This window comes from Bos mutus, chromosome 10 (assembly GCF_027580195.1).
Source record: "Bos mutus isolate GX-2022 chromosome 10, NWIPB_WYAK_1.1, whole genome shotgun sequence".
NCBI lineage: Eukaryota > Metazoa > Chordata > Mammalia > Artiodactyla > Bovidae > Bos > Bos mutus.
This window is the reverse complement of record NC_091626.1, coordinates 48,346,858-48,365,142: the sequence shown is the minus strand read 5'-3', so window position 1 is coordinate 48,365,142 and position 18,285 is coordinate 48,346,858. Positions and strand designations below refer to the sequence as shown.

General features: G+C 40.8%; 1 protein-coding gene across 5 annotated transcripts in view; it reads left to right on the top strand.

The window, feature by feature from the left end:
* ATP8B4 (ATPase phospholipid transporting 8B4 (putative)) overlaps positions 1 to 18,285 on the top strand; it is a 283,123-nt gene that overhangs the window by 231,656 nt on the left and 33,182 nt on the right. For all 5 annotated transcript variants that reach the window (XM_070377880.1, XM_070377879.1, XM_070377881.1 and 2 more), the window contains 3 exons: positions 463 to 610; positions 3,389 to 3,572; positions 4,227 to 4,450. In XM_070377880.1, coding sequence (XP_070233981.1) covers positions 463 to 610; positions 3,389 to 3,572; positions 4,227 to 4,450 — 556 coding nt within the window. The remainder of the gene's footprint in view (positions 1 to 462; positions 611 to 3,388; positions 3,573 to 4,226; positions 4,451 to 18,285) is intronic.

The following is an 18,285-nucleotide window of genomic DNA, read 5'->3' as shown; positions in this document are numbered from 1 at the left end:
TCTACAAGTTGATTAATTTATGTACAGAATTTCCCAGAATTCCTAGAAGATTTCATCAGTTGTCTTCAGTCTTTCCCTTTCCATTATTTAACAATATCATGTGCCAGATCAGTCGTTCTTAAGTCCATGAAGCTCAGGTAACCTTATATATCAGATTTATCAAGAGCCCCTGGTTCCAACCCAGCCCACGATGATGATTTAGCTTTAAGGTAATTTAAAACGTTCAAGATGATTCTGTTTCCTTGTGTTTACCCTCCTACTTCCTGGAATTTGCACATTTGCTATGGTATCCCCCATCACAACAAATCATCCCGCTAGCTCACTGAAACTGAATCTCATGCAAGAAACAGTCTGTCTGAATAGTGACGAAATGAATTTACCTCTAGGCTAGCCTCTCCTTAGAGTGGATAGGTATGCTCTGTATACATTGTTATGATTTGCCTTCCTCCGTTCTCCTTTAAGGAAAGCAAAGGAAAATTTGTTTGGACAAAACAGAATTTTTTCCAGTGGACATGTAGTTTTTGAAAAAAAGCAGTCGCTGGAGCTGGACTCAGTTGTAGAAGAAACCGTAACAGGGGATTATGCCTTAATCATAAATGGCCACAGTTTGGTGAGTTCGCTTAAGGCTTTTGTTATTTCTTTTTCTCCACCCCAATAATGAGTTCTTTTCTGCTGTCATAACGAAATCTTCTTTTGTGTATTCAAAACAAATGACACTGCTAGAAACAGGGCATACACAATGATTTCCTGTTTGCAAAGGAAAGGGAAGCTTGTAATATATATTTCATACATTATTGCTTGAACCATCACAGTAAAGGGGAGGATCTGAAGAAATGCCGAATTCAGAGAATATCAATCTTGTCTTAATGACTGTAGACTGTTCAGCAGTATTGTTTAAATGCTCTTCTCAGGGAGAGTATCACAGTCCTGTTGTTCAATTAAAATAATGCAACTGGATGGATGTATTGCAATTATTGCTCTTCCTAACGGTTGTGATTTGCAGAGCACAACGTGACCTTCATATAATTACCACACCAAATTACTGCCATTAAGATACCTCTAGTGGTTTTTCTAAATAGCAGCATTTTAGAGCAATGCCAAACAATTTGCTTTGATTAGGAAATCTGGTTCTTGTCGTAATAGAATAAACTTCCATTGTGCTTTTAATGTAGTTCAGGTTCCAAATCTTGAACAAATATCAAAATGCTCTTCTGAGTTTCTAACTTAGAAAACAAAAGCTCTGATTGTACTTTAGTGAAATGATCATTTATATGCACAAAGAGCTAATCTCACATCTTTTTCCAGCTTTGATGATTATTTTTCACTTTCAGAGATTGGAAAACAAACGGATCTCCTCGTAGACTATTTCTTAGAGGACAGAAGAAGTTGGACAGGAGTATATTGTGTTTCCCCCCTTGTAATCAGCTGTCTGTTAGCTCTTAGTGTTTAGAGCATTGTCCAGCTGGGTTCCAGACGTACCGATGTGTTGTCTTCTACACCATGGAAAGTTACAGAGCTCAGCTGCAGGCCAAGCTTAGTTGAAAGTTTGTCCAGATGACACGAACTTCTCTCTTGCACAAATGAGCAGCAACTGAGAATTCTAAGCCTGTCAGCTGGGACTTGGAGCTGGTGGCCTTCGTTGAATTCCCCAGGGACCACGATTGGGAAAGATTCCCTAAAGACTTGTGCTCTGACTTTCTCTCAGGTTCAGAGAGGTCAGTGTGAGGTCAGTTAGGGCACTCAGGTGTTAACACCCATGATTTTCTCTCTCTGTCTCCAAATATGTTGAAAGAAAGATCTAAGATAGTTGCTCTTCAAGAATTCCCTCAGCTTCAAAGCCTGAGCTTTAGAAACCATGAAATATCATTATTCATTTAAGGAGAATTGGCTGTGTTTCTACTACTATGGTCAGTTTAAAAAATATCATGATTTCACTTTGCTCAGATCTTGCTGCTTTGCAGAGTGTAACTGGATCTTTTTTCTCACAGTCTGTGTCTGTTTTTGTTGTTGATAATAAAGAAAAAAGAGAGAGATGGGAACCATTCTGAGCAAGACAGCCAGTTACCAGCTTTCTGTTTCAGAGAGTGTAAATTATATTTGAGAATGCTAATTCACAATTTCCCCTAAAAATTCTAGGCCTTGACATGAGAATTTTCTACATTAGAGTTATGTTTTTATACTCATTCACCCATCTTTGCTTTCATCCCATTAACATTTATTAAGCATGCCCAGGTCATAGTGCTAGAGCCTGAAGATGGATAAGGATATGAAGAGAACAGTCTCTGTTTTAGAGATTGTCATCTGGTGGGAGAGCTAATCTCACAGTATTGTGACAAATACTATACAGAAGCATGGACATGGTGCTTTGAGAGCATAGAGGCAAAGCAGCCCATTTAGTTCCTCATGGGAAATTTAGGGAAGAATTCCTAGAGAAAGTGATATTTTCAGGTAGAGGAAACAGCAAGTGCAAAAGCACAGAGGCAGGAAATAACCTGTTAACTTGTAGAAACAAGCAATTTGGCATGACAGGAGTAAAGACTAAACTTAAAGGTGGTGGTAGAAGACAGACCTCAAAAGGAATGTAGGGACCAGAATGTGATGGGCTATGAACATCTTGCTAGAGATTCATTCAAAGATAATGCCCACTCAAAGGTTAGATGGGTTCCTGTTCTCTCTTAATGCATTTACTAAATAATGTAGAGTGAGATATTTTCTAGAAAAAAAAATTACAGTTAATTGCAAAGGACTATGTTCTCTTTTTCAGTCCTTTCTTGGTGTGTCTAAAGGCTCTGATGTATTTGGGGAGGAGCAAGGGTGGAACTGGTTGATGCACCCTGTCTGAGATACAGGTTGCATGCCACCCTTTGCACAGGACTCTCCTGATTTCAGTCACTGTGCTCTTCAAGGACTGATCTCTGGATCATTTGCTCCTCATCTGCCCTCACATCAACAACCACAACAATAAACACTAAATTACAAAACAACAATGCAAAGGAAACAAAAATGTCACCATGCAGAACAAACAAATCGTCACTTTGTAGTTCATTCTAAGCTTGGTGAAGGGGTAGATGGGCCGTCCTTCACTTTCCCTTATTTTAGTGGATTCTGGTGCTTCCCTGGCATTGAACTGTACCTTGCCAGCACAGCATGATAATGCACCGGTGAGGACACGCAGGGCGCTGTTTTTGATTTTTATGGTAAAATTCCCTGGCACATAGTAGGCGTTCAGTACTCTCTTCTTTTGTTGTTTGTGTGACCCTGAGTCAACAATGACTTATTGAAGTGAATTAAACTGTTTAGAAATCAGTTGAAAAATAAGAAATCTGCTTCCCAAATGACATCTCTCTTGTTCTATTGTGGACTTTTTTTTTTTTTTTAAATAACCTAGGCCCATGCCCTAGAAAGTGATGTCAAGAATGATCTTCTGGAACTTGCCTGCATGTGTAAGACTGTGATTTGCTGCCGAGTCACCCCTCTCCAGAAAGCCCAAGTAGTAGAGCTTGTGAAGAAGTACAGAAATGCTGTCACTTTGGCCATTGGCGATGGAGCCAATGATGTCAGCATGATCAAAAGTAAGGAGACATTTGCTTAATGGGGCACACTACAGACGTGGAAGCCCAGTTCAGCATTTGGCAATATATAATGGAAATTGCATTGAAATTTAATTTTCCCAGTGGTTCTAAAATGAATATTTTCAGGTACAATGCATCCACCATTCATTAAAAAAACAAAACAAAACAACCCTTTGTCTTTAATTAAATCATTTGTGTATCTATCACTATTTGGAGAAGTAAGTAGCTGTGGTGTAGAGGAATGAACACGAGACACATAGTCCCAAATGTTATGTTTTGCCACAAATTGTAAATCTTTGTTCAAGTTACTGAACTTTCTGAGCAATTTTCTCTTGTAAAACTAGGATAAATACCTAACTATCAAGAGTGTTTCGTGAGATAATGTGTGGGAAAAATGATAAATGCTATAGCTGTAAGATTTCCATGAATAAATAATAGTATTACAAGAAGATTGATAGGGGAATTCCCTGGTGGTCCAGTGGTTAGAACTTGGTGCTTCCACTGCTGAAGCCCAGGTTCAGTCCTTGGTCGGGAATTAAGATACCCCAAGCCGTGCCATATGGCTATAAAGAAAGAAAGAAAAAGAAAAGGAGTGATAGTTTCCCCAAAGAGGTGTCTTTGTCTGGGAAGTGAAAGTGTCCTTCTTCTTTGTAGGTGCTCACATTGGCGTCGGCATCAGTGGCCAGGAAGGACTGCAGGCAGTCCTAGCCAGCGACTACTCATTTGCACAGTTCAGATACCTCCAAAGGCTTCTCCTTGTTCATGGAAGGTGGTCCTACGTCCGAATGTGCAAATTCTTATGCTATTTCTTCTATAAGAATTTTGCCTTCACACTCGTGCATTTCTGGTTTGGTTTCTTCTGTGGTTTCTCAGCCCAGGTTAGCAAAAAAAAAAAAAAAATTTTTTTTTTCTTTTATAAGATCCCCTGGATTGTCGATGACTGTTCTTCATGGTTCTTTATAATATATAGAGATCGTTTTCATATGTCTAATACAAATGACAGTGTGACAATTATGTAATTCATAGTTGACCTGAGCTTTCAACCTAAAAAAATAATTTAGCTAGATTTTTATCTTTTGCTTATTTACATAATAACTAATGAGTACAACCTTTCTGTGCATTTTTATATTTTTATTGAAATGTTGTATGATGACAGGTAAGCTTGCTGTAGTTTTAATTGAGGATTTGAGAAACAATAATAAGAAATGTTGAAACATATCTATTAGGAAGATGGTCACTCACCCAACACACTAACTGTAAACATTTCAAATTAGGGGAAGGAATTGAAACTCCAACCTCAAGGCTGTTTTGATAGCAATTCATTAGCTAAAAGTGATCTATAGGTTATGTTGGTGGCAAGGAAGAAATATTAGCAAATTTGTAAATTAGGATTCTATTTTTATATTTATTTATAGCCATCTTAAAGGTTACTTAAGCCCATATCTTGGATATCAGGAAAGTTTTGATCCTGAGAATCAACTGTAAAACGTAAGACTTACAGCATTTAAATATATGTGTGTATAAAAAATGGCATCACTATTTTAGACAACAACAAAAGAAAAAGATTGTTCTTGAGAATGAAATGGTAACAGTAACTATTATTGGAGATTTCTTCTTCTTTCCTGTTGGTTTTAGTTACTGGTTTCAATGGTATACATGGAGCTATTTTTTCAATTATTTTATTTCAGAAAAATTGAGTATGAATTAAATTTTGGCATTTATGTTAAATGTTGGAGAAGGCAATGGCAACCCACTCCAGTACTCTTGCCTGGAAAATCCCATGGATGGAGGAGCCTGGTAGGCTGCAGTCCATGGTGTAGCTAAGAGTCAGGCACGACTGAGGGACTTCACTTTCACTTTTCACTTTTATCTATTGGAGGAGGAAATGGCAACCCACTCCAGTATTCTTGCCTGGAGAATCCCAGGGACAGAGCAACCTAGTGGGCTGCCGTCTATGGGGTGGAACAGAGTCAGACACAACTGAAGTGACTTAGCAGCAGTAGCAGCATGTTAAATGTGCTGAGGGAAATTAGTGAATCCTTGTGGTAAAGAAAATAGGTATTGTACATTTTTCTCTTTCTCTGAGAAGTTGAAATTTCTTAAGTAAGGCACACCTGTACTCGAATTTTCTCTTTTAATAATAACATTCTCCAAAACGAAAAGCAGACTCTGATATTTTTGTTGATATTTTTGGTAATCTGTAGACAGTTCAAATAAAACAAAGTCTTGATTTTTCAGTTCAATTCAGTTGCTCAGTCATGTCTGACTCTTTGTGACCCCATGGACTGCAGCACTCCAGGCTTCTCTGTCCTTCACCAACTCCCGGAGCTTGCTCAAACTCATGTCCATTGAGTCGGTGATGCCATCCAACCATCTCATTCTCTGTCATCCCCTTCTCCTCCTGCCTTCAATCTTTCCCACCACCAGGGTCTTTTCCAGTGAGTCAGTTCTCTGCATCAGGTGGCCAAAGTATTGGAGTTTCAGTTTCAGTAACAGTCCTTCCAATGAATAGTCAGGACTGATTTCCTTTAAGATTGACTGGTTTGATCTCTTTGCAGTCCAAGGGACTCTCAAGAGTCTTCTCTAACACCACAATTCAAAAGCATCCATTTTCTGGCACTCAGCTTTCTTTATAGTCCAACTCTCATATCCATGCATGACTATTAGAAAAACCAGAGCTTTAACTAGAAGGACCTTTGTTGGTAAAGTAACATCTCTGCTTTTTAATATGCTCTCTAGGTTGGTCATAGCTTTTCTTTAAAGGAGCAAGTGTCTTTTAATTTCATGGCTGCAATCACCATCTGCAGTGATTTTGGAGTCCCCCAAAATAGTCTGTCACTGTTTTCCCATCTATTTGCCATAAAGTGATGGAACCAGATGCCATGATCTTCGTTTTCTGAATGCTGAGATTTAAGCCAACTTTTTCACTCTCCTCTTTCACTTTTAACAAGAGGCTCTGTAGTTTCTCTTCACTTCCTGCTATAAGGGTGGTGTCATCTGCATATCTCAGTTTATTGATATTTCTCCTGTCAATTTTGATTCCAGCTTGTGGTTCATCCAGCCCGGCATTTCGCATGATGTACTCTCCATATAAGTTAAATAAGCAGGGTGACAATATACAGCCTTGACGTACTCCTTTCCCAATTTGGAACCAGTCTGTTGTTCTATGTCCAGTTCTAACTATTACTTCTTGACCTGCATACAGATTTCTCAAGAGGCATGTCAGGTGGTCTAGTATTCCCATCTCTTGAAGAACTTTCCATAGTTTGTTGTGGTCCACACAGTCAAAGGCTTTGGTATAGTCAATAAAGCAGAGGTAGATGTTTTTTTCTGGAACTCTCTTGCTTTTTCGATGATCCAAGGGGTATTGGCAATTTGATCTCTGGTTCCTCTGCCTTTTCTAAAACCAGCTTGAACATGTGGAAGTTCATGGTTCATGTACTATTGAAGCGTGGCTTGGAGAATTTTGAGCATTCCTTTACTAGCATGTGAGATGAGTGCAGTTGCATGGTAGTTTGAGCATTCTTTGGCATTGCCTTTCTTTGGGATTGGAATGAAAACTGACCTTTTCCAGTCCTGTGGCTGCTGCTTAGTTTTCCAAATTTGCTGACATATTGAGTGCAGCACTTTCACAGCATCGTCTTTCAGGATTTGAAATAGCTCAACTGGAATTCCATCACCTCCACAAGCTCAAAGGCAGGTAAGTTGGTCTGGTATTCCCATCTTTTTAAGAATTTTCCAGTTTATTGTGGTCTTGATTTTACCTTCTCAGAAATAAAAGTTTTCTTAGCACTCCCCCCCAAAAGGCACCAGGGTGGGGATATTTACCTGCTTATAATTCCACCTTAAGTGCAACAAAGACAAGTGTGAGTGTGGCCTGTGCCCTCCTGGGCTGTTGGCTTTTCCTCCCCTTGAGAATGAAACAAGGCTATTTGCCAAGTGGTGTTTTGAGATATCCAGTTTTCATACTGCACATGTTTGGGACTTTTGAAAAATCATAAGACACTGAAGAGATGTCAACTCTTACTTAGACCTCTTAGGACACAGAGGAGTAGTTATGATTTGAATGTGCAGACACACGAAGCTTGGATAGGCAGGTTTACCATCAGAGTTGTCTTTGTTGAAACTGTGAAATTGAAATGAATATTCAATGACTTGTAATGTCTACATTTGTGTGATTTTATGCTCTGCTTTCAGGATCTGATAAAACTGGCAGAGTCAGATGTTAAGCAACTAGATTTTTAATCTTCTCAACAGTATTTTCAGTTTGAAAGAGAACAGCAAGGGGGAAAAATGATTGCACTAAAGACATGAATACCTGATGTAAACTCAGCTATGAGGCACATCACCCATTTATGATTAGGTTTCATAAATGGTTGATTTAATTAAGCATGTTTCTTTTCTGTGTTCCTGTCTTCTCCTTTTTATTATTTGTTATTCCGGGTGGGCCAAAAAGTTCATTAGAGATTTCCCATAAGATCTTATAGAAAAACCCAAATGAACTTTTTGGCCAACCCTATATTATGTCTTACACTGAAAACTAGTTAATTGCATGGCCTTCTTTTAAATCCATTGTCAGTCTGGACTGGCCCTCTGTATTCTTTCTGACGGTTGTGAGTTGAGCTGGACCAGTGGTTCTCAAGTTTTAAAGTGCACGGGAGTTACCTGGAGGGCTTCTAAAGCACAGCTTCCCATCAAGTTTCTGATTCAGTAGGTAGGAGGCAGAGCCCAGAAATTTGCAATTCTAGAAAGTTGCCTGTAGATGCTGATGCTGCAGGTGGGGGACCATACTTTAAGAACCAGGGGGCTGGCCAGTACAGAAGAAAATCTGAAGATATGCTTTTTGAACCCAGAGCCCATAGTGAAATCCAGTCTGCTGATGCTGTTTGGTCCATTCTAGACTCTACTTATCTTTTCTGAGGCAGAGGGGCCACTTAAGCCAACGTCTTATCACCCCTCCCAATAGAATTGTTCCAGAGGGCTTAGAATCTCTTTATACACCTTGCCAAAACCTTGGCCCCTGAGGCTTATACATGCACTAAGACAAGGTCAGGAGAAAGAGGGGTATTTGTTTCAGGAGAAAGGATTGCTTTTCCCAATCAACTCAGTCTACTATGATTTTATCTAGCTTAACTCTGAACTCCTCCAGGAAAGAAAGCATATCTGAGTTGTGCACACATGACTATTTTTATTTATGTATTTTACTTTTTTATTCTTATGTGGATACATTGAGTCTTGGTTGTGGCATGAGGGATCTTTGTTGTGGCACATGGGCTTAGTCTCCCCATGGCAGGTAGGGTCTTAGTTCCCTAATCAGATATTGAGCCTCGGTCCTCTGCATTGGAAGGTGGATTCTTAACCACTGGACCACCAGGGAAGTCCCTCAGCCTACGCTCTTGAATGACACCTGGCACATAGAAGGTGTATAGTCATTTCAGTGTTGTAGGATGTCTCTAGAGTCCTTCCTTGTGTTCCTTGAGGCAGATCCAGCAAGGAGAGTCCTTCCAACTTGCCTCCAGTCACTCCTGCAGGTGCCACTTATTATACCTGCACCAAGGGCCATTTCTATAGGCTTCGCATCTGGTCTGTGTAAATAAGTACAGCCTGACTAACACTGTGGAGTCAGTGTCTTAAGATCTTAGTGTGATTATGGCATTGATTCCAGAAGGTAGAATGATGTTTTTTCAGTTGTATTAATATAATATGATAGTTAATTGGGCCACAGGTAATATTTATTAGTTATTTTTATATATATATATATATATATATATATATATATATATATATATTTTAGCTTCATTCTAAAAAAGACATAGAGTGGATTTTCCCTGGTTTATTTTGCTTTGGCTGGATCTTGGCTGATTTAAATAAGGCAGGGAATATCCTCTTTAAGCAGAGGAGGAGTCACCACATGAGACCAATTGGGCTACTGAATAGAAATCTTGGATTGCTATCTTGGATTGCTATTAGGGCCATTTGCCCTAATTTTTATGATGATTTGATCAAACTGAGACTTAGGTTTACACCTACTGGACAGGATACTTCAGTCTTAGCACTAAAGGCTTTCATCAAATCAGTGAATATTTACTATGTGTCAGACTGTGATGTCTGCAGGAACTGGTATCTTAGGTACAGAAAGGGATGTCTGAGAGGTGTCTTCTTGGTGGACATGGCAAACTGATCTCACAAATTTTATTAGCTATCCACACTGTGGAGAATTTAAGGTTCCAGGTCCAGGATTTTCACAACAGTAGATAGGCTTGTCAGCAGAGTGGCAAGTAGTAACTTGTTGGAGAGGAAAAGGCAGCAGGTCAATGACAGTACCCTCGTAATGACATGAATGCTTTGATGTCATCTTCTAAGTGGAGTCATGATATTGTTGATACCAACAAGTAAGGATAAAAGCAAATTGTAATTATAGCTAACACTTAACTATCACTTACTATGTGCCAGGCATTGTTTAAACGTTTTACCTGTATTTGTTCAATTCTTATAATAATCATATGAAGTAGGTCTTTTAATTATAGTCTATGTCAGCTTTTTAAAAATAATTTTAAAATATTTTTAATTGTGTTAAGACACATAAACAAAATTTAGTGTCCTAACCATTTTAAATGTACCATTCAGTATATTAAAAGTGCATTCACATTGTTATGCAACAGACCTTCAGAACTTTTTCATCTTATAAAACTGAAACAAACTCTATATCTATTGAAAAGCAACTCCCTATTTCCTTCTCTCTCCAGCCCATGAAAATCATCATTTTTGCTTTCTATTTCATTGAGTTTGACTGGATAATTTCAAATGACCTATGTTCTAGTTTACTGATTCTTTCTTCCACTTGGTTGGTGCTCTCTATTGACATCTTCAGTCATTGTATCCTTCAGCTGTAGGATTTTTGTTTTGATGATTTCCATTTCTTTGTTGAACTTCTCATTTTGTTTATGTATTGTTCTCTTAGTTTTTGTTTCCTCTGGGTTCTTACAGTTCACTGAAATTCTTTAAGAGGATTATTCTGAATTCCTTGTCAGACAGTTCGTAGATCTCCTTCAGCTTGGAGTACTAAATGGGCCAGCTGGCAGCTCTGTGGGCAGGTGGGGGGTTCTGTCAGGGTCTCTAGTAGGTGAAGTCCCTGCCTGTGCTCTGAGGTCAGGGGGCTGTTGCTGGCTGGGCTCTGTGATTGCTCATGGTAGATGACATCTCAGACTGTTTCCTGACCAGATGATGCTACTGGCTGGATTCTTTGTTTATGTAGAGCCACCTGCAGGGCTGTAAGTTTGGAGGGACCTCAGGCTGTTCTCTGTGATTAGGTGGGACCAAAGTGTGTACCCCAAAGCAGGGCTGGGCTCCTGTCTGGGTTCCCTCATCAGGTAGAACCCAGAGGTGATTTGCTCCATGGTTGAGTAGATACACTAGCTGAGCTCCCTGAGTGGGCTGGGTTATAGGCAGTGTTTAGCAGTTGGGCAGTTCTGTCTGTTGGGCTCTGCTTCAGGGTGGATCTACAGACTGGGTTCCTTGACTGGATAGTATCACAGGCTGGGCTTTGAGGCTGCCCAGGGTCACTGTTCTGACTCCATGGTTGTATGGGGTCAGAAGCTATACCTGAGACTTGGGTAGGCCTTCTGATCTAGGGGTCTGTATAAACAGGCTGTAGGATGGAGGGTTCCCTGGGTTCACTGCCCAGGCTTCCTGGTTCAGTGGGACTGGGGGCTATATTCAGCAGTTAGGTGGGGTTATAAGTTTTCTCTTCTGCCCCGGTGAGGCTACAGAATGGGGTACACAGCAAATATAGCTTGTTAACTGAGTACCCATATCAGGCAGAACTGCCTGGACCAAACAAGATTTCCTGGCCAGAAGGGGTTACTGGGTCAGCTCTGCAAATGGGCAGAGCCCCTGGCTGGCATCTCTGCTTCAGTGCTGCTGAGTGCTGATTGCTATAAGTCTGTCTCCCTTACGTCTCTATCTGATCCACTTTGGGCTCTGTTTCTCTCACTGGAGAAACCATAGGCCCAGAGGGACCCTTTTGGTGCAGTGCTGTGCCAGCCTGGGGGAGAGGTGACAGGGTCAGAGTGTAGTTCTTCTTTCCCTTCTAATGTGATCCTTCTCGGTCTCTGTGATCCAGTGGGGCACTCACTCCCATTCCTGGGGTTTCACAGTGCTCTCTTGGCTGTGGACAGTTGCTGGGTGGTCTTTTTGTGAGGGGAACTGAAGCTGGGGATGACCTAAGCTGCCATCATGATCACATCACTCCTGAGTCTCTCTTTTCTAGAGAGCATTTGTGTGGCATGCACTGAGTCCCTGAGGACACTACCTACCGGAGATCTTTCTCTCTGTTTTAGGATTTTTTTTTTTTTGAATTTATATTGCAGACTCTGCTGAATACCATCAGAGATTCAGGTTTCAGGAGATTTTTTTTTTTTTTGTCTCTCCATTTAGCTGGTGCCAAGGCTGAAACAGGCAAATTTCCTTGCAGTCCCTTTCTGCGTGAAGATTTATTTCCTCTGTACTCTCACACTAAGGATTCAATCCTTTGTTGCCTTAGCTTTATGAGAATGTTAGATCCCCACTTTGGTCTAATCTTTGCATTGATTATGCTGTCTCTTATGATAAATAGTCTTAGAATCAATGAGATTTGGTGTTATTACCCAAACTCACTTGGCTTAGAACCCTGTTTTTTCCAAGCAATAGGCATAAAGTTCTATAGAACAAGTATCATACAGAACCCATCTTTGGGAAATTCTGGAATAGATGTCTCTGTGGTGAGAGTTTCAAAACTATTTATCATAGTTTCAATGTTTTGAAGTGGTAAGATGTACAAAGCACAATATGATGCTAAGAATATTTTTCCTAGAAGAATAAGCTATTTATGGTCCTCTCCTTCAAAAACTTCTATTAATTAGCTCTAGTCTAGGGATGAAATAACCCTGTCTTAAATGCTAAAGTAGGGACAGGGGGTTACATCTAAACTTTTACAAACTCATTTTCACTATCCTCAAAGTTTTGTCCTTATTATAAAAACAAATATATGTGGATATATATCAACCTTTATATATCTGAGAACATAACATTTTGTACTTTCTCATTAAAAAAATCATCACATTTTTGAGAAATCCCTCTTGTTTTACATTCTTCAAAAATGTTATTTTTCTTAATGGCACTCAGAAATGTACATTTATTACAAATTGTTTACTCTGATTTCATAAACATTTAAATTTTTATCATTTTAAATTGAATAATTCATCCCTCGCCCATAGCCATGAGTCACACGGCATTGTCAAGTTGCTAGTAAAAATGCTTGTTTACTGACTTGGGAAGAGAAGATAAAATGATGACTAGGTCAAGTCCCTACCCACAGAGTACTCATTTCCTCATTGGGAAATAGACACATGCACAAATATATCTCATAGAAGTACTGAATTTGAAGTTAATAGGAGAGCAAGGGAAAGGGAGAAATCTATGAGGACTTGGTGTGACTTCAGGGGCTCAATTAAATCTCAGGTGAGAATATGAATATTTTCAAAATTAAGTGGAAGTCTGGAGGCCTGAAAGTCTAGCTACCTCAGGGATGCAGGGGCTGGTTTGTATAAAGTTTTAAGTGTGTGTGTGCTCAGTCATATCCAACTCTTGGCAACCCTGTGGACTGTAGCCCACCAGGCTGCTCTGTTCATGGAATTTCCAGGCAAGAATACTGGAGTGGGTTGCCATTTCCTTCTCCAGGGGATCTTCCCGACCCAGGGATTAAACCTGCATCTCCTGCATTGGCAGCTGGATTCTTTATCTTTGTGCCATCTGGGAAGCAAAGGTATAACATATTTTATTAAAAGGAGTAAAACCCTCCTGTCACACCTGAATACTTTCCAACTGACCTGCTATTAGTGGAATTTAAAATATCTTTTTAATTTCTAAAATTCCACTTAAAATCAACTCATTCAGAAATAACTTTTATAAACTGCATGGTATTACTGTATAAAGCAAGAAGTATATTTTAGAACAGATGTTGTACTTCTATAAAGATGAAAACACTGGTGTTCCCCCATCCTACCCTGGGCTTCCCAGGTGGCGCAGTGGTAAAGAATCTGCCTGCCAGTGCACGAGACACAGGAGGCAGGTTCGATCCCTGGGTCAGGAAGATCCCTTGGAGAAGGAAATGGCAATCCACTCCAGTATTCTTGCCTGGAGAATCCCACGTACAGAGGAGCCTGGTGGACTCTAGTCCGAAGGTCATGGACTGAGCGACTAAGCACACACGCATGCTGCATACCACCCACATGTGAGTGGGCTGATGTGTTAGTATTACTAAGAACTGGCTGTGAGGGCAACCTAGATGTGGAATTGGGATTGGTTGGGTTCATGGTCTCTTTTCCATTCCCTGTTTTTCACTAAAAACTCCTGATTAACAACAGGTTTAACTGAAAAAATTCTTTGGCTTTTTTTCTTAGCCCTGTTTTTCTAAGGACAATATGCTGTAAATGAGGCAAGTGAAAAGAAAACAACATTTTTGGGAGAGACACTAGTCTGCATAGAAGGAGAATTTTTGAATAGGGGACATTTTTTCAGTGACACTTTTTCACCCACTGAACTCATTGAGCTGTCCTGGGCCTCCAAAGCCACATGCTGGGTGACAGGCTTTCTTAGCCTGTAGAACCCATTAGAAAGCTGCTTACTTCCAATCTGTTAATGAAAGTTGGCTGTCTGAAGTCTTCCCACCCCTGCCATCCTTCTCCTAAATTGCTTCAGTGGAATTGAAAGCTCCGCAGTGAAATGGAGCCAGTAGTAATAAAACCTCCAGGGCCCCACAGATGCAGTAACATTAGGCATGTGGGCAGAGGTCCATCCTTGGCAGGCCTGATCTGCAGTCACCTCTTTAGTCACCACAAGACTGAGACTCGCTGACATCCTCTAGCACAGAACCTATAGTCTCTGAATGCTCATTCATTTCAAAAGACGAAACTGAGTGCCAGTTTGGGGCCAAGTGCTTTGCTGGCCTCCAGTGATAAGAGAATGAACCAGAGAGATGCAGTTCCTGCCCTCAGGGAACTTAACAGCCTGGGAATGGTTTCATTTTCATAAATATGAAACTGATGTCAAGTAACTCTGTAGTCACCTTTCTCTTATTTTTCCACCAAGGGTTTTTTAAAATTAAATTTGTCACGGATGGGATGTATCTTGGGGCCAACCCTGTCCAATCTCAGCATGATTCATAAACACCTAAATATTTCTTCCCTGCCTCTCTCAACAGACTGCTTTGAAGTAATCCACTCTGCAGCTGAAAACATCTGACCAAACGTGAACAGATGTGTGTCCATAGACATGTTGCTGACTTTTAAGACACCAGTTTAATTACTTAATGAAATGACATATGCTGTTTCTTTACTACCTTGGCCTGTCTCTCGGTGCCTGGTGAATTTTGTCTAGGCTCTTATTCTCTGACGAGAGCTCCAGTAGATTCCTGGTAGGTGGGTTGGGGCAGATGTGTGAGCCCATTCAGCTGTGACGTGCAAGGTTCCCAGGGGCCGATGGGTGGGACCTCTCACTGCTTGTGAGATGGTGGCCCTGAGGTCACTGGGATGGAGGATGGTGTGCTGCAGGCTGGTTGTACTTGGCTTGTGGACTTCCCTTTGCTTAACCTCAGTGGCTCGCCTCTGTTGTGACTGTTTCTGGACACATGGGGAAAGAATATGCTGGGCAGGGACCAAATTCTCTTTGTTTGCTTTGCTGGGTGGACCTTTCCTGGGAGAAGCAGCCTGGATACAGAACAAAATGTGTGTGCCTTGTTGAAATGTAGAATCTTTGCTCTGGCAGGGAATGTCAGTGATACTGAGTCTAGTTCCTCATTTTATAGAGGAGGAATCCAAGTTCCCTAAGAGCTGAGGATCAGCAATAGACAAGGCAAAGACCAGAATTCACCATGCCTTCTGACTTTTTCTTCAGTGCTCATTCTGCTCTGCTTGATGAGTGGCCACTGGAATTGTTACAGACTTGAGAGAATGGTGGTGGCGATTTAGTTGCTAAGTCGTGTCTGGCTCTTGTGACTCCACAGACTGTAGCCTGCTAGGCTCCTCTCTCCATGGGACTTTCCAGACAAGAATGCTGGAGTGGGTTGTTGTTTCTTTCTCCAAGGACCTTCGAGAGAATGGCTATATCTTTAAGAAAAAAACTGTCTTCTCCTAACCCCTAATCAGGCAAATGTTTGCTTTGTTTGGAATCTAAAGGAAGGAGAAACATCCAGAAACACTCAGTATACTATGACTATGGGAGAAAATGAACTGTCTTATTGAGAGGGAGAGACCTTGTACTGTAGGGAGTGTCTCCCACAACTCAGATCCTTAGAAAGGCCAGGCCTGCCTCTAGGCAAACTGCCTCCTGGAATCATCTGGAAGCTGAAGGCCACCTTCTGCCAGCAAACTGCCACTAAAAAGACAATTTAAATATAATCTCTCCTGATGAGATTTCCAACCAGATTTCTGGAGCAGGAGGATTTGGAGAAAGATCATATAAATCTTTAAACTGAATCATGGATCCTTTCTAAGGACATACCTTATTCCAATCTGTCATCAAAGCCTGCATGGTTTTCATGGAATCCACTGTGTGCTCATGTATACTATTTATATGCGTAACTTATTTTTAAAGTACCTTATGCCCTCAAGACTTTTAATAAAGATAAAACCCCCACCCACCTCAAAACAAACAAACAAACAAACGAACAAAAAACCCCACAGCAAAAAAACAAAAACAAACCCATTGGTTGAATCCCTGTTTAGGAAATTCACATTTGAAACCATGCAAATACTGGCACTGTGTACTTCTGATATTATCTGATGACAGTTTATCATTGTCAGTGAGATACAGGGCTGTGTATGTTTTTTGTTTTTTTCTTTTAAGTTCTGCTGTGATATGGAAACAATTATCTTGTCAAGGCCAGAAAAACATTAGTTCTGTCAAACAGTATAAGAAAACTCATAATGAAAAGTTTGGAAAGTGACGTGAAAGAGTGCGACTAATCTTAAGGCTTGGATGACTTCATGGATTTGGTTACCTGCAAGCCCATCTCAACCTGGCTGGCAGTCCCCACCCGCCTCCCCCCTCACTCCCCTGCCACCACCTCGCCTTCCAGATGTGCTCTGGGGAAAACCCAGGGAGGGGTGGGTGCTCAGGCTTGGGCCATTACTCCTGGATCCAGCTAGTGGGTTTCTGTTAATTACACAAATCAGTAACAGATGTGTTGAGGCTGAGCACCTCATATTTATCCCACAATGTGTTTTCTTTAAATGGCAAATGTTTTTTAAGGCCAAAAAGAAAAAAAAATGTATCATTATATAGTTCTCCTCTGAAACACACAGCAAAGGGATGAATACATGTCTCCAGAGAGGTATTTCGTCCTGTCATTTGAACAAGGAGCTAAGCCAAGGGTCTCAGAATAGAAAGCCCTTTGTAACTGTCTGAGATCCTTATTAAAGTTTATTTAAATGTGGTATTCTATAAATCATAGCTTTTGTGTTCCCCAGGCTGTTAGATTGTAATTTGTAGCTGGGGTATTTTTACTCTATATAAAATGGTTGATAAGGTTGATAAATTGCTCCCACAGAGAAGGGAGCAAGGAGGAGCTTTCCCTAAATAGGAAAACAGTGAGGTAGGGAAAAGGAACACTCCACTTTTTTTTTTCTGATCTGTAAAGAGACACTTTTAGGCTTCCAAAGAGATTAGTAGCATCATGCAGAACAGAAAATTTGGAAGTAGAGGTGGTATGGCTGCCCCTAGGAGGATGCAGTTCCTAGGACAAATATTTTTGTTCAAGATTCCTGTTTATATAAACAATTTTGAGTCACCCCAAATCAGAATGTCAGCAGTGGTCTGATATAGTCTCAGGCCAGAATGCTGCTCACACGAGAGGCTGCAAAAGAATCCCTCCTCCACCCTCCTTTACCCCTTCCATCTCTTTGGGGCATCTGGTCAATCCATAACAATGGGGATGAGCAGAAGAGAGAGATGGGGATAGTGGAGGTAGTAGAGGGCTTGAGGATGCCTGGAAGAGGAGAAAATGGATGGGAGTCCATGTGGGTCATGATCTGGCTAGTATGTCCCTCTCATCTGGTCCTAGTCATCAGAGGGGATCTTTACATTTTTCTGAATGTATCTAAGGACTTAAAGGGGAAGTGGAGCATTTACTAGGATAACTTTCTGAGTAGTTGGAGATCTCTTGCAGGGAGAGGAAGGAGCCTGTAATAGTAGAAATACTGCTTGTGACTTAATATTTTTAATCATTTCAGTTCAGTCACTTAGTCATCGTGTCCAGCTCTTTGCAACCCCATGGACTACAGCACTCCAGGCTTCCCTGTCCATCAACAACTCCTGGAGCTTGCTCAAACTCATGTCCATTGAGTCGGTGATGCCATCCAACCATCTCATTCTCTGTCGTCCTCTTCTCCTCCTGCCTTCAATCTTGCCCAGCATCAGGGTCTTTTCCAGTAAGTCAGTTTTCTGCATCAGGTGGCCAAAGTATTGGAGTTTCAGCTTCAACATCAGTCCTTCCAATGAATATTCAGGACTGATTTCCTTTAGGATTGACTGGTTGGATCTCCTTGCAGCCCAAGAGACTCTCAAGAGTCTTCTCCAGCTACACAGTTCAAAAGCATCAGTTCTTTGGTGCTCAGCTTTCTTTATGGTCCAACCCTCACATCCATACATGACTACTGGAAAAACCATGGCTTTGACT